Source organism: Amblyraja radiata, chromosome 26 (genome assembly GCF_010909765.2).
Source record: "Amblyraja radiata isolate CabotCenter1 chromosome 26, sAmbRad1.1.pri, whole genome shotgun sequence".
NCBI lineage: Eukaryota > Metazoa > Chordata > Chondrichthyes > Rajiformes > Rajidae > Amblyraja > Amblyraja radiata.
In genome coordinates this window covers 13,046,571-13,063,243 of record NC_045981.1, presented here as the reverse complement: position 1 = coordinate 13,063,243, position 16,673 = coordinate 13,046,571, and the positions used below count along the sequence as shown (strand labels likewise).

At 42.8% G+C, this 16,673-nt stretch overlaps 1 protein-coding gene across 8 annotated transcripts in view; it reads left to right on the top strand.

Moving 5' to 3' along the window:
- Positions 1–15,507, top strand: part of usp36 (ubiquitin specific peptidase 36) — a 63,606-nt gene extending 48,099 nt beyond the window's left edge. For all 8 annotated transcript variants that reach the window (XM_033044283.1, XM_033044288.1, XM_033044282.1 and 5 more), the window contains 7 exons: positions 732–1,203; positions 2,664–2,791; positions 3,743–3,945; positions 5,679–5,864; positions 8,615–8,730; positions 10,847–10,967; positions 13,090–15,507. In XM_033044283.1, the coding sequence (XP_032900174.1) occupies positions 732–1,203; positions 2,664–2,791; positions 3,743–3,945; positions 5,679–5,864; positions 8,615–8,730; positions 10,847–10,966 (1,225 nt within the window). In that variant the 3' untranslated portion in view covers position 10,967; positions 13,090–15,507. The remainder of the gene's footprint in view (positions 1–731; positions 1,204–2,663; positions 2,792–3,742; positions 3,946–5,678; positions 5,865–8,614; positions 8,731–10,846; positions 10,968–13,089) is intronic.
- The last annotated feature ends 1,166 nt before the right edge of the window (positions 15,508–16,673 follow it).

Genomic DNA, 16,673 nt, shown 5'->3' with positions numbered 1-16,673 from the left:
AAATAAGAATGGAATTCTTTCTAGATGCTGAGGGACTGCTGAAGGAAAGAGGTTCACTGGAGATGCAAGGAAGAGCAAATGAATGAATGAATGATACTTTACTGTGACATGTGACAAGTCAAGGTGATATTCTTTGTTTTACATACCCAAGGTATGCAAAGAGTCGGCACATAAAGGGCGACGTCAAAGTTACAAAGCATTCCATTTTACACATTCCATTTGTGGTCCCTGTTAGTTCTCGCCAGTACCCTCACGATGGGTCTTACTTTGTTTCGTCCTCCCCCCCCACGCCGGGTCCTCCATTGTTCTAGGTGACGCGTCCATCCACCGGCGGAGGTTGCTGGAATTTTCAGCAAAACAAAGTGGTGGAGGAACTCAGCGGGTCAGGCAGCATTTGTGGGGAACATGGACAGGTGCCAGTTTGGGTCAGGGCACTTCCTCAGACTAGCAGAGCTGGAGCAGCGAGAGAGGGTCACGCACGTCTCCAAATGTTTTAGGCTGGGATCATTCTTCAGACATTCATTGGATTGATTGCAAGGATACGGGGGTATTGCAGTGGAGTGGTGGAATTGAGGTTCACATATAATCACCGGAGGAATCAAGAGAGTGGAGAAGTTACTGTTGAATGATTAAGTTGGGGCTCCTACTTCTGTATCATATTTCTTGGTGTTTTGGGAAACTGATTGCAAAAGAGCTTTCCAACATGCATTTTTCTTTCCCCTCATTTTTAGGATTTTCCCACCTCCTCCAAAAATGCAGATTTCCCAACTAACAGGATTTTGTTCTTCATCTAAAATCGCCAAGAAGTCACGTAGTTCTAGTTACTCTGAGTCGCAGCGACACTCATCAGAAGCCATGGAAGCGACTGGGCTGCCTTGTTGCCCACCAGTTGATGGCAGTGCTACCTCATTGGAAAAGAATACTTTACCCAGTAAAAGTATTGGTAAAATGTGTAATTCCAAGACTGAATTGGCAAATATGCCACACAGATTTAGCATTGCCTGCTCCATGGACTCGCATACCAGTAGTAAACGTAAAAATAAAAAACACAAATCCACTCTGAAAAGGGATGCAATTTCTTTTGATTCTGAATCATCAATCCGGACGCTCTGTGATGAAGCTGCCAAGACTCACAGCAAACATAAAAGCAAGGAAAAGGGATGCAGGACAACGGAGAATGGTGATGCTTGTGACCAATTGCACGTAAGTTATAGCAAAGATTTATCAGAATACCAAAGGAATAGGATAAGCAGCTTTTATCTGTATTTTATCATTGTGGAACTGCGTCTTTACTTTGAGGGAATGCACGTTATTTTCCATGTTTACCCTGGCACATCTCACATGGGTAATTCTTCCTCCTCAAGATGAGAAAAAAGACTCGAAGTACTGGTGTAACAGTGGGTCAGGCAGTATCTACGGTGTACATGGAAAGGTGACGTTTGAAGGAGGGTCCTGACCCACAATGTGAGGCTGATGAAAACGTCACCTATCCATGTTCTCCTGAGATGCTACGTGACCCGCTGAGCTACTTTGCCTCCTTATTTTGTAAACCAGCATCTGCAGTTCCTCGTTTCTCCTGAAGATGAGTGTACCTCTGAGCCAGTTGCTAAAGGTGCACTGCATTTATCTGGTGAAAATGGATGCAGCTTAAAGCAGGCACATTTGCTGTGTCCTTGCTCCCAACCACCATCTAATACAGAAACGGGGGAATCACAAATGCTGGTTTACAAGAATGACACAAAGTGTTGGAGTAACTCAGCGGATCAGGCAGCATCTCTGCAGAACGGATAGTTGACGGTTTGGGTCGGGGCCCTTTACAGATTCACGGGGGGTGGGCTGTGAGAGAGGGTCTCACAGAACTGTCAGAGAGAGGAGAACTTCTAAGTATGCATATCTTGAGATTTCACAGAGGGGGAGCAGTGAGAGATGGTGTCACAGATCTCCCGCTCAGAGGGAGCAGTGAGAGAGCACTGAATACAGATTGTTCTTCTAATTTAAGAGTGTCTTTTGAATTTTGGGTGCCACATTTGAATAATGTTTTGAATGATTGCCTTTAAAAAAAAAAACTAATCAAAATAGCAAGATCTTAACTTTAGAATTTAGAGATACAATGTGGTAACAGACCCTTCGGCCCACTGATTCTGCACCTACCCTGTACACTAGCACTAACCTACACACTAGGGACAATTTACAATTTTACCGAAGCCACAACCATGCATGTATTTAGAGTGTTGGAGGAAACAGGTAGATAAACAATAGCCAATAGATGCAGGAGTAGGCCATTTGGCCCTTCGAGCCATTTGATCATGTCTGATCATCCCCAATCAGTACCCTGTTCCTGCCTTCTCCCCATATCCCCTGACTCAGCTATTTTTAAGAGCTCTATCTAGCTCTCTCTTGAAAGCATCCAGAGATCCTACAACTCGGTACAGACAGCATCCGTAGGCAGGATTGAACCCAGGTCTCTGGCTCTGTAAGGCAGTAACTCTACCACTGTGCCACTGTGCTGCACTTCCTATAAACTTGTTTATAGAAAGATGAATGTAATCGTAAAGCATGTCCATGATATTAAAGGTGATGTTGACTTGAAGGGTGTTTAGGCAATGCGCAACGTTTAAAATGTTTCCATGAAGCAATTACCAAAGGAGGTTAATGTATTGCAGGAAGAGTCCATCAGGAAGGACAGTTCGGAAGGACCGACCCCATTGAAAGCTAAGAAAAAAAGGAAGAAGCATAAAAGGAGTGCAGAAGTATCTGAAGAAAACCACGTCGCTGAGACTGCTGCAGAACCGTGCGTGATTATGATCAGTCAAGTTATTTTTTGTGTGGTTTGATGGAGCGCTACAATGCATTAATTTCCCAGAATTAAATTATTCTCCCGTCCAGTGTTGGATGCTTTCATCTCCTGCAATACTCACATTCATCGCCAGTGCTTGCGTGAAGCTGCTACTTTCTGTTTCTCTACTGTTTAAATACACACATGGAGTGACAAAATCTACTCTTGTTGAGACATTTTCTCCTGAAACTAAGTATTTTTTGATATCAAGAATCACTATTATTTACAATAAGACACAGTGCTGGAGTAACTCAGCGGGTCAGGCAGCATCTGTGGAAAAACAGATAGGTGATGTTTCGGGTCGAGACCCTTCCTCGATCTCGACTCGGAACATCACCCATCCACATTCTCTAGAGATGCTGCCTGACCCGTTGAGTTACTCCAGCACTTTGTGTCTTACTATGAATAATAGTGATTCTTGTCCAGAATCCAATGGCAGGGGGTTCATCCTTGTTTTATCTAATTAGTTAAATTATCTTATTTAATTGGTTTATATGTATTTAATTGGTTAAAGCCCCATTATAGTGCACTATATGGGTTCACAAAACTTTTTCACAACCTGTAAGATTTGATTTATGGAAAATCCCAAGATTTTATTGATTGATAATCAACCTCGTGAATTTGTCGGTAGTGCACTATACCATGGTAGAAACTTGTCCTTGCTCTGCATGAAACATTAATGGTTGTGCAATTTAAAATATTCCTGAAATTCACCCTGAGTGACAATGGAACGAGATTTTGAAAGTGGTGTTTAATGTTGGATCTCAGCCACGTCACTTAATCACCAAGATCTAGTTTATTTCCCTCACTGGTCCTCCGCAGGTAAATCTGCCATTCTGTAAGTCTTTAACAGACATTTAAAGCACAGTAGGTTTAATCCTAAATTTACAAATGCCTTTACTGTAGTTATTCAACATGGGATGAACCACAGGATGAAAAGGAACTGGAAATGCCTGAAGAAATTGAACGGCGAAAGAAGAAACGGAAAGTGGAAGATAGCAAGGAAAGTGAGACAAAATGCAGGAAACGAAAGAGAAGCAGGAGTATAGATGAATGTTCAGAACCTGCAGTAGATCAACAGATTATAATCAAAAGTGGAAGTAAACAAGGTAGGTTATTTTATTGCATTTCCAGATTTTTTTAAATTTCCCATCAAAGCGACAAAATTTAAACATGAAACATCTTGCTAGCTATGTTGTGAATTCAGATGCTATTTTCTACTTCCCTGATTCTCTCACATTACAATTGTCCTGTGAGTACATTTGCAATCAAAGTCATCCGTTACAATTGACTGCCGCAACCATGAAAAATTACTGGTTGTCCTTTGAAATAGTTTGGTAAAGGAACTTGAAACCTGTCCCTTCCACCGTGTTCCATCAGCATGCTTTCTCTGTCTTAAGTCTTCTGTTGTCAGAACCAGTTGCTTTACAAAATAGTCATACTGAATAATTTTATATACTACATGCAACGTTTTTAAGTATCATATCCAGAAATTTCTCCCACTTTCGACCACATTTCATTATTTTTTGTGTGCGTGTGTGCTATTTTCCTTGTAATATTTTATTGACCTGTGATTTCTCCAGCAACAGTTGAAATCTTGCTCCCATTTCCTGCAATAAATCCAACCTCAGTGGAATCATTCCATCTTAAATGCACTGTCGCTGTGGTGCAGGTTTCCAATAGACTGTATTAATGAAATGTGTTTGCATTATCTACCGGAAAGAGATCTTAATGGATTTTAGGACCAAGTTACTGAACCTCCAACCATTCTAAACTCGTTTGACAGACTAAAATAGGAGATTCAATCAATCAATCAATCAATCAATCAGTTTTATTCGTCACATTGCACATAAAGTGCAAGTGAAATGAATTTGTCAGCAGCGGTACAATAATAACACACAATACACAATAAAAATGCGGTAGAAGTTGGCCGCGGGCCGGCGGTGGAAGCTCCGTCTTCTCCCGGGTCCCCCACGAGGGATCCCGGGCTGCGGACGCCGCGCCAGCTGAAACTCTGCAGACCGCGGCTTCAGGCTGCCGGCTGCTGCGGGCCAGCGAAACAGAGCGCTCCCCTCCAGCGAGCCCCAGCGAGGGCTCGCCCGCTCCATGCCGAGAGTCCACGCTGCGCCCGCCGCTGAAGCCCCGGGCGCGTCTCCGGGAAAGGGCACCCGATCCTCGTTGTTAGGCCACGGGAGAGGCGACCTGGAAAAAGTCGCCTCTCCATGGAGAAGGCGATCAAAACGGTTTCCCCCTCACCCCCCCACACCACCCCCCACACAAGACACACAAAGAAACACAAAAAACATACTTTAAAACATACTAAAAAAACAAAAAAAGTTGAAAATAAACAGACACGCTGCTGACAGGGCACTGGCTTGCAGATTCATTACAGGTCAGAGATTAATGCAGGCTTTAGTTTGCTTATAGTAGGCGCAGTGGATAGTTTCTCTTTCTAGCTGGTCAGAATTGTATATAACTTCTTTGCTTCCTTCCCATTTGACATTTTATTAAAACAATGAGAAGTCAGTACTCTTTAATTATTGTTTGGTTATATTTAGCCATCCTGGTTGGGATTTTTGCTGAGTTTGCACGCGATTATAGATATTGTTTATGGGTAGCCATTCAACAAGTTTGAGAGCTTTCTTGGTCACTACCTAAATGGCTGAGCCAGAGTTGTAGGACTAATAGCTTCTGGCTAAAGTCGTACTCTGTATATTGGCATTAGAACTTGTCTGGTCATGATCTGTGTGAACCAACGTTGTGGGTGCGGGCACATGTTAAAACTATTTTGCATTGGACCTGTGTATTGACGGCTTGTCAGTAACATGCCGCTGTGTTTCAGTTCCAGTTATTTTATGGGACAGCCAGGTCAAAGATGGCTATAAATTCTCTCAGAATTGCTTTGGTGACGATCAACCCACCCAGGCTACAGTCCCCATTACAGGCGTGGCCTGTGATGAGAAGAGAGGAACCACCGTTATTGGGAAGCTCTTGAAACATTCAAGCAACAAAGCGTACGGCACTGAAGGTAGAGAAATAACAGATATACTACATTTAAATTGATTGTATTTCTAGTTTCTTCTCATGATAATATTCTAAATAATGGAATATGTGGAGCCTCAATGTACAAAAAGCTGCAGTGTTCTTTTGTCTTGTAATTCAGTGGTTCTTGCAAATCTCCTGTTGAGGGATCTTTATTCATGCTATGGCCCATGAATTAAATTTGGTTTTTGACCTTGACCTTTTTGTTCCCTTACCATCCCACAACCGCCCCGTTGACTCCCAGTTGAGTAATTATTCCATGAAATTTTAGGCCTTTTATTAACTGTATGACAATTATCTTTTAAGCCGAGACTTAAAACTCATCTTTAATCTCAAGCCTTTCTTGACGTCCTCTGAGGGAGGGCTATATGTATGTATTTATGTATGTTTTTTTTTTGTTATGTATCGTTTTTAATTTTTTGTCTCGTTTGAATGTATTTTAAGTGTTTTTTTTTTTTAACTTGGTATGTGTGTGGGGGCGGGGGTGGGTGGGGGAAACTTTTAAAATCTTTCCCCTGCACGGAGAACCCGACCTTTTCTCTGTCGGGTCTCCGTTGTCGTTGGGGCCTAGCACCGTGGAGCGGCCTCCAACCGGAACGACCTGGGGCACCAGTTGCGGAGCTGCGGACCTACTTACCATCTGGCCGAGTTCAGAGCGGGAGGAGCTGTGGTGGCGAGCTGCTGCGACCTGACCCCGGAGATTCGGAGGCTCCAACCGCAGGTCTGGTGGACAGAAACACTGGGAGCCCGCTTTTCGGGGCTTCCGCAACACCGACTTCTCCCGCCCGAGCTGCGGGGTTGAAAATTACCTGGAGCGGGGCCTTACATCGCCCGGCGCGGCTTTATATGGCCGCGCGACTTGCTAGCGCACGCCGGGGGCTCCAACACCAAGAACCGGAGCGCGGCCTTGCATCACCCGGCGCAGCTTTAATGGCCGCGGGTCACTTACCATCGCCCGCCGGGGGCTTTGACTCTGACATCGGGAGGAGAATGAGGAGTGCAGGGGAGAGATAAGACTTTGCCTTCCATCACAGTGAGGAGGAGATTCACTGTGATGGATGTTTGTGTAAATTGTGTTGTGTCTTGGTTCTTTTTCTTGTGTGTATGACTGCAGAAACCAAATTTCGTTTGAACCTCAATGAGGTTCAAATGACAACAAATAAATTGTATCATTGTATCATGTACCACTATCTGTACCATTTATCTATGAACCACTGTTGTATAACGTTAGTACCTCCACCAATGTAAAGCACTTTGGTCAACGAGAGTTGTTTTTTAAATGTGCTATAGAAATAAAAGTGACTTGACTTGACTTGACTTAGCTTCTATCAAACTGATACACTCCCCCAAACTAGTTTGGAAACTGGTTTGGGAACAGCGCCATCCAAGCCCACAAGAAATTGCAGAGAATTGTGACCTCCCTTCCATTGCCTCCATCTACACTTCACGCTGCCTCGGCAAGGCCAGCAGCATAATCAAGGACGAGTCTCATCTCCGTCATGCCCTCTTCTCCCGTCTCCCATCAGGGAAGAGGTACAGAGGTGTGAAAACGCACACCTCCAGATTCGAGGACATTTTTTTCCCCCGGCTGTCATCAGGAAACTGGATCATCCTATCAACAACTAGAGAACAGTCCTGACCTACCACCTACCTCATTGGAGACATTCGGACTATCTTTATACGGAATATACTGGACTTTATCTTGCACTACACATTATTCCCTTTATCCAGTGCAGCTGCTCCTCGACCCATGATGGGGTTACGTTCCAATAAACCCATCGTAAACCAAAACTATTGCAAGTGGAAACGCATTTAATACATTGCGATCAGGTGACCGGAAGTGACGTGCAGCTCGCTGCCGTTGCCGAGCGTTTGCCGATCGTAAAGTCGAAATATCGCAAGTCGAAGCATAGTAAATCAGGGAGCACCTGTATGTGTACACTGTGGACGGCTTAATTGTAACCATGTATAGTCTTTCCGCTTACTGGATAGCGCGAAACAAAACGATCTCACTGTGCCTCGGCACACGTGACAATAGACTAAGCTGAACTAACAGAGCAGAGGGTTGAGGCCAATTTTATTTCCCCTGTGGTGACCTCAATAGGCTGAATTGTAATAAAAAAGACAGAAAAAGCTGAACTTGGCGGCATCTGTGGAGGACTGTGCAGAAGTGTCCCAATCCGAAACATAACCTATGTGTTCTCCACTGTTCTCCAGTGATGATGACCAACCAGCTGCTTTACTCCAGCACTTTGTCTTTTTTTTGTGTAAAGCAGCATCTGCAGTTCCTTGTTTCTAGGCTGAATTGTAAATCAGCTTGAGTGTATTTCTAATTTTGAATGAAGAGAAGGTACTAATGATGTTGGAATGTCTTTTTTTGCATTAAGCAGTGTGACTACAAAACCTGCCACATTTTAAGGCTTTTGTCTGCTCAACTGCCTTTGCTCAGCCAGATTACCGTCAGTTTGTTTTGCGTTAAATGAAAATCCTTCATGGTGATGATGTTTTGCACTTTCATTTTGTAGACTGCTATTGTGAACTCTACCAGCAAGTTGGTCTTTATTTTCTAGCCAGACAATTGAATTTGAAGTTGGGAAATGTATTATTACCCTTGACACTTAATTTGGAGACAGGATTTAACTTTTATTACGCACTAGTTTTATAGATCAATGTAATCTTTTTTGAGTGCAATTAATCTGAATTGTGATCCTTCTGGGTCACACTTTGTTGTGGTAGTGCTGACGTGGGGAGGGACAACATCAGCGGTCAGTGAAGATGCTGTAAATGATGCAGAGTATGCAAGAGAAGAGTGCGTCATTGATGACTGGGATGAAGAATTTGACATGGGAAAGGTAAGAGGGTCTGTTTATCATTGCGCTTTTCTTTGACTAAATTGAATCCTATGTACAGAAAGTCAAAACATAAGAAATAGTCATCATAATAGTAGTTCCCCATGTATGCTCTACCTTGAATGAGATCACGGTGAAGGGCCTCGACCCCAAGCTTCACCCATCCCTTTTCTCCAGAGATGTTGCCTGACCTGCTGAGTTACTCCAGCACTTTGTGTCTACGATCATGGTTGGTCTTCTCCACAAACTCCCCTCTCCAACCTGATACCATATCCCATGGGGTTTAAAAAGGAACTGCAGGTGCTGGAAAATCGAAGGTACACAAAAAAGCTGGAGAAACTCAGCGGGTGCAGCAGCATCTATGGAGCGAAGGAAATAGGCAACGTTTCGGGCCGAAACCCTTCTTCAGACTGATCGGGGGTGGGGGGGGCGGGGACAAGAAATTAAAAGGAGGAGGAGCCCGAAGGCTGGGGGATGGGAGGAGACAGCAGGGGGACTGAGGAAGGGAAGGAGACAGCAAGGACTAACAAAATTGGGAGGTGTTCGGCGAAACGATCGCCCAACCTCCGCTTGGTCTCACCGATATCTATTGCATCCGCTGCTCTAGATGTCAGCAGATCTATATCGGTTGGGCGATCGTTTCGCCGAACACCTCCGCTCGGTCCGCAATAGCCAAGCTGACCTCCCGGTGGCTCAGCACTTCAACTCCCCCTCCCACTCCGTCTCCGACCTCTCTGTCCTGGGTCTCCTCCATGGCCACAGCGAGCAACACCAGAAATTGGAGGAACAGCACCTCATATTGGGGAGTCTGCATCCTGGGGGCATGAACATCGAATTCTACCAATTTTGTTAGTCCTAGCTCCTGACTTTCCTTTTAAAAACTATTCAAGAGCTTCAGTTCGAAACAACACATTCTTGGCTGGGGATATGTGGGACCACAGCAGGCATGTGCTAAAACCTCTATCAGAACTGGTCTTCCCCTTCATTTGGAGCTGCAACATCTTGGAGACTTGAAGCAAGTTTTGCCTCAACTTTTTATCAATGCTGCTGATCCTGCGAGTGGAAGAGGTAGCTGGAAATGTGAGCGCTGCTAATCCTGGAGCGATCCAGAGCTAGGTTCATGCTCTGCTACTAAGCCTGCAAGCACAAGAAGCCTCTTAATAGATTATAGAAAATCAGAACACAGGAGACTTCGACCCAACTTGCCCACACTGGCCAACATGTCCCAGCTACACTAGTCCCACCTGCCTGCGTTTGGCCCATATCCCTCTAAACCTGTGCTATCCATGTACCTGTCTAATTGTTTCTTAAACATTGCAATAATCCCTGCCTCAAATACCTCCTCTGGCAGCTCGTTCCATAAAATAGTTTTACATTATGCCTCCCTCATACAACATTAGTTGTATGATGCATAACAGACCATAGATACTAGAATATTGAGCAAAAACGAACTGTTGGAATTACTCAGTGGGTCAGCTAGCATCTGTGAAGGGAAATGGACATGATAAAGGATTCTGAAGGGTCCCTGCCCGAAATGTCGTCTGTCCATTTCCCGCCACAGATGTTGTCCGACCTACCGAGTTCCTTCAGCAGTTTTTTGTTAAGATGTATGAAGTATCTATAACAATAGTACTATTTTATGTCTATGGAAGACCATATTTTGGTTGCAGATGAGCAGATTGTAGTTCTGAAATTGCACAGTGCATTACTGATGACCAAATGTTGAATCAATTCAACATTAAATACCATCTACCTAATAGAAATGGGATAGAGCTCGTAAGTTCAGAGGTAACATTTCTGGCAGTGATTCATACAAGGCAGGAATGTTACAGGCAGATCACTGGCCTTGTGCTGGAGTTGCGTGTGTTTCTGATGAATGGGATTAGGCTTGCTGTGAAGCAACAGGCTTAAACCCATCCATGTGAAAATCATATCATGTGCTTTTCGTACCATTATTGATTGCTGCCCATAAATCACTTGGGAGTAATGTTTAAAAAGGGTCCAGACCCGAAACGTTGCTTTTTCACGTCCACCAAAGATGCTGCTTGACCCGCTGAGTTACTTCAGCACTTTGTGTTTTGTTTGAGTTACAATTGTTATCTGTATTTTGTATTCTTAGATTAAAAAAATGAAGAAGTATAAAAGAGAAAGGAGGAGAAGCTTTAATATTTTCCAGAAAATGCAAAGCAGAAGGAATTTTTGGTCTACCACTCACTCTGGAAAGTTTTCCAGATTTTAAAGTAAGTATCATTAGCCTCGCAATAACTTGCCTAATTACAAGTGAATGAAGTGAGTTAATGGGGCATTGCTTCAGAGATGTCTCAAGAAATTGCAGTTGGGTCTAGCAAGTCCATATGTTAAAGCAGCTTTCTCACGGGGCGACTTGACGCAAGAGTTAACCAGAGTTGAACATCGTGGGAACCCCGTGCGATAACCGTACGGCATTCGTGGACCACCGTGGCGCTAACGGCACGTACTCGTGTAACTTGGTGACTCGGGAGAAAATTCAAGCAAGTTTGAATTTCTCCAAGAGTGACTTGTACACTTGTGGTTGAAGATTGCAACATTATATGCACGTAGTGGCCAGTGCGATATCCGTATTAACTCTTGCGTTTACCGTGGGAACTCCTGCGAACTGTGAACCCGGAAGCTGGACAGAGGGGACAGAAGGTGAGTAATCTGGAATGAACATGCTGTTAGGCTGGGATCATTCTCTGCGAGATGATCTTAGTGCGGGAGACAAGTGTAGGAGAGGTGTACTGACTGTGTGGGCAGAACTTTGGAAGTGATTGCCTACCATTCTCAAAAGCCGCTGTGTCTCCCTGTCCCTCCAACTCCAGAGGAATCCGCGCCCCCTCATCCACAACCCGGGTTCCTCTGGAGTTGGAGCAGGGCTGGGCTAGAGTTGCTGCTGGCTGTGAGTCTCTGGGATCTCTGTGCTTGCAGTCGGTGTCCTGTTGGTCCTAACGTCTCCGGCCACCCCCCTGGACTGGAGCTGAGACTGTGAACTGTACCGCCCTTGCCCCCTCCCTCTGCAACTGCAAACAACTCCACAGTTCCCAGTCTCAGCTCCTGTACAGGGGGGTGGCCGGAGACGTCACAGCCCGAGCTGCGCCCCCTCATCCGCAACCCCAAGAACAAGACGTACCTTGCACACCATCAGCTTCTGTCCCTACGGGGAGCGTGTTCCTCTGGAGTTGGAACGGGGCTGCGCTGCTGCTGGCTGTGGGTCTCTGGGATCTCAGTGCTTGCAGTGGGCATGGGGGTCGGTGTCCCGTTGGTCCTGACGTCTCCGGTGACTTACACTGACCTGCTGGCATCGCCGACGTGAAGACAGTGCAAAGCCCCCGCGCCGGTGCAATGGGCGGGGAGCTGAAGAGGGGAGGGAAGGGGTCACACACATGGACGGGAAGCAGAGGGGTGTAGGTGGGGTGAAACTGAAGTGAGCGACAATCTGCTGCTGCCTGCCCGCTGAGTTAAAAAGTTCCCACGCAAGACTCACGATACACTGTATATCGTGACCGTGGGAACATTTTAACTCAGCGGGCAGGCAGCAGCAGATTGTCAATTATTAACCCTCCCGCGCAATTACCTTCTCTTTTATGAATGGGGATTCACAATGTTCATTCAAGATTTAACGGGAAAGCTCGGGAGACGGACAAGTCACTCGCACAAATAACAGAAATGCCGAGTACCCGTGGGAACTCTTTATCTACCCCCCCGTTATATCGTGTGATATCGTGCTAGACCACGACCACTTCACTCTGGTTACATCTTGCGTCAAGTCGCCCCGTGAGAAAGCCCCATTAGAATACAATTTCCTCATCGCCGCTTCAGTATTGATACTGTTCAAAGACAAGCTTTTCCAAAAAGTAACTCCTGCGCATGCGTGGAACCCCCGCATATGCGTGGACTTTATTAAGGTCGTTAAAGGCACATTACACATATCATAACAGATGCCATTGATGGGAATCATCCAACCTTGAAGTAATCCAAATTGTTTTCATATTAGTAGTAACAGATCTCTTCATCCACCACCATTATAAATCCTTTTTTAATTTCTCAAATTTGAGTAAAGTTTTATGTGTTGTTTAAAACCATTAAATTGCTAATGCAGATTACCACAATGATGTTTAACATTTTGGAGTGAGAAACAAGGCAATGTTACGATTATCCACATTATTTCTGCTGACTGTAATGCTTCAAGATGGAAAAACATTGCAGATTGTAGTTGTCTGAATGGCTATGGAACACATTGTGTTTAGAATATTGTGAAATGAGTTGCTTTCAGTTGGTAGCAAAATATGTCACACTTTTCTCATGTGCAAATGATTCCATAATACTTTCAAATTTCTTTTGCAGAAGAAAACAGACATCAGCTGGTGAAAGGCGTCTACAGAGAGGAGAAGCACAGCAAAATGTTAGTGATGTGCAGTGATGTTATGACTTTTGCAACAATGCAAACATTGACGCTGAAGCTATTCGCGTTGGCAGCAAACCCAAGTAACAATAATTGAAAGGGAGATTTGTTGCTGATATTAGACCCACAAAACTCGTGAACTAAGTAAGGGTCTGCAATCAAGTGTGGATTAAGTGTCTCCAATATTATGAAGGTCATCACGTCAATAAGCAGCAAAAACTGGATTCAGAATTCCATGAAAATGCATTATTTGTGTTAGGAAGCAGTTTCTGATTCACATGGCAAAATACAGAATCGCATTGCAACTTTATCCATTTCTCTTGCCCTTTGGATGAAAGAAAACTGAAGTCTTATTGTAGCAACTAGTCGTGATATTCAGTGAAAACATGTTTGCTGATGGTCGTGCCAGGTATTTTTTATCAGTTGGTCATTGCGAAATGACACCTTTGCCGATAGACACAATCAGATTCATTTGATGTGCAGCAAGGTTCTATTTTGTACAAGTTCTGCTCTTTTTCCTAATTCTATTAACTGAAATTTTATCAGTTACGTTAATGAGTAATTTTATCTGCGACATAGAACATAAATATTGCCTTGCTAAACAGATCATTTGCATGCGGCACATTTTACATTTCTAAAGGATGAATATTTTTTTCCTAGTTGCACATTTTCCTAATTTTCTTTGATTGGAAGGGAAAAATATATCACTGCCTTTTCCTTGAGCAAAACACATGGTGTTGGAGGAGCTTGCTTCAAACATGTTGTGTTTTGCTCAACAGTCCAGCATTTGCAGTTCATTGTGTCTCCATTTTACTGACTTTTCCTTAGATGCCATCGACACTTGCTCTGTGCTCTCATCCTTTCCCTAAGTGTCCCAGTTGATGTTTTATTTCAGGAGTAGATTAGCCTGCTTTTTAAATTCTTTCACTACAATTAAAACATCAATGTGGCATGGCAAGTTGAAAACGAAGTGCCCATAAAATTGAAAGAGTTCAATAAAGATCTTGAGATCAACAGGGAAAGTGTTCTGGAGCAAAGTTGACATTTGTGATGAAAGTGCACAACAATGTCACCCCTTTGTCATGTTTCTGATTTCCATTTGCACAATATTAGTAAACGAGGTCTCTTGTCTGCTGCTTAAATTGTTTTAAGTTATTTATTCCAACATGTTCACATTGTGGGGTGGATGGAAGGCAGGAGTGAGTGTTCTGAATGTCAAGATTAGTTGCTTAGAAACTCAACTTTCTCAGTGTGTTACTGTTTGGAATCATTCCCAAACTTTACTGTTTGGGATCATTCCCAATTTTTTTAATTTCACACTGTACTAGGATAGTTCCAATTTAAATGTATATTTACTCCTAAAGGAGCATATTACTTTTTTTCCATTGCAGTACTGCTGGGTACAGTATCAGTACTCTACGATGAAACTAGACATTGAGGAATATCAATACATATTAACTTTTACTGTATACGTTAATCAATGATTTACCGAGAAGACACCAACTTGATGCTTTATTTTAAAAAAAGAATTTGCCTTACTATTGTCTGCTTCAGATCTTCAGCTTCAAAAACAAGATATGCTCTTGTCTTTCATTTGAACAAGAAATTCCTGTAACTTACCACTGTAAGTAACTAGATCCTTAGGTGCTTTAGAATATGGTAATCTGTATTTGATTAAAACAGAATATTAAACAAAAGCTGATGTTAAATATGTTAATATTAGAAATGGTTGCAATTTAAATCGAACAACTTTCCTGTGGAAAAGTTCTTTTCTAATAGCTGACTTATCAAGAGTTTACATTTTGTTTGTAAAAAAAAAATGTATTTTAACAGGCTACAAATTTAAGTACTGGTCCAGTTTGTATCTTCTTTAAATTTTATTGAAAGGATTGAATGAAATGTTTGGGAATTTGGGCCTTTGTTAATGTTTGAGCATTGTATTGAATTGAGTTCAATGTAATGTCATGTAAGTTTACATTATTAACGGAAATACATTGGTTAAATGGCTTTGTAATGAGAACATAAGAGGCTTTAAAACTTTGGTTTTACTCATGTCAGGCTTGCTTAATATGTCGTAACATTTTCTGAGATGCACCATTCCAATGTTTGGGAGGAAAACAAACTATGTTACTTGTTGAATGTATTTTTTTAAGTTTGATCCTGTATTGTATTCATTCATTTAAGGCCCATTAAATGATGCCCCATTGCAGATAGAATGACAAGAGAAACTTGTTGTGAAGCCTGGAAAATGAACAACTTGCACATCAATGACATTTGTTTGGGACATTGTGTTCAGTACTGCAGTTTGTGGTTTTAATATGAATACGCCATCAAGTAAAACTTCAGTATATCAGCAAAAATGGTGAATTGAATTCCTTGAAATCATATTGCAGATTTACCCGTATAAATTTAAATTAAATTAGTTAATACTTTGCAATCGATTGCTTTCAACAAATGAACTAAGAAAAAAAATACCATGAATAGTTTGGTTTATAGTAGAGGTAACATTATATGTGCTGAGCTAGAAACTGAACATATTACTCAAATGAAAATCTTCACAATGTTTTTGTTATTTGGCATTTGGGTTAAAGAGTTTCTTCATTCGTGAACGAACAAAGTGTTGCCTGCCAATTAATTTTCAGGACTTGAGTTTGACAAATCCTGTTTACAATTTCAAACTGTGATAAGAGGTTCACTCTGATGGATGCTGTAAGATGCCAATGTCACTGTTTACAAATTATGTTAATCTCAAATTTACCCTAAGGAGTTTGAATTGGGGAGAGATGTGGTATATGATGAAAACAAGGCACCTCCGTTAGTTATTATGGCCTTGCCTGCAGTTGGGATGCTGTTGGAAGTGAGCAGCAGGTTTTTGGAAATCATGAATGGCAAATTTAATGTACGTGCAGGGATGCTGTTAGAGTTGACCGGCATGTTTTGGAAAGCATTAATGGTGAAGTTAATGTACGTGGCATCCAAATGTTTGAATGGAAAATGGCAGCCTAAGTTGGGCTTCGGGATGAGAGATTGTGAAATATTTTCTGAGGTAATAGCTGAGATTAAATTGGCGTTTTTATTCACCATGCCAGTTCCTTTCAAAGCGACTTCCGGTTTAATTTGCCGTTCCTATTATCACAGAAATTTAAAATGATAATGATTTAGATGTTAAAGAGGGTTGTGCTCATGCTCAAGCAGTTGAAAGAAAATGGTCGTCATATGCAGTTGTACAGGGCCTTGGTGAGACCACACCTGGAGTATTGTGTACAGTTTTGGTCTCCTAATCTGAGGAAAGACATTCTTGCCGTAGAGGGAGTACAGAGAAGGTTCACCAGACTGTTTCCTGGGATGGCAGGACTTTCGTATGAAGAAAGACTGGATAGACTTGGCTTGTACTCGCTAGAATTTAGAAGATTGACGGGGGATATTATAGAAACTTACAAAATTCTTAAGGGGTTGGACAGGCTAGATGCAGGAAGATTGTTCCCGATGTTGGGGAAGTCCAGAACAAGGGGTCACAGTTTAAGGA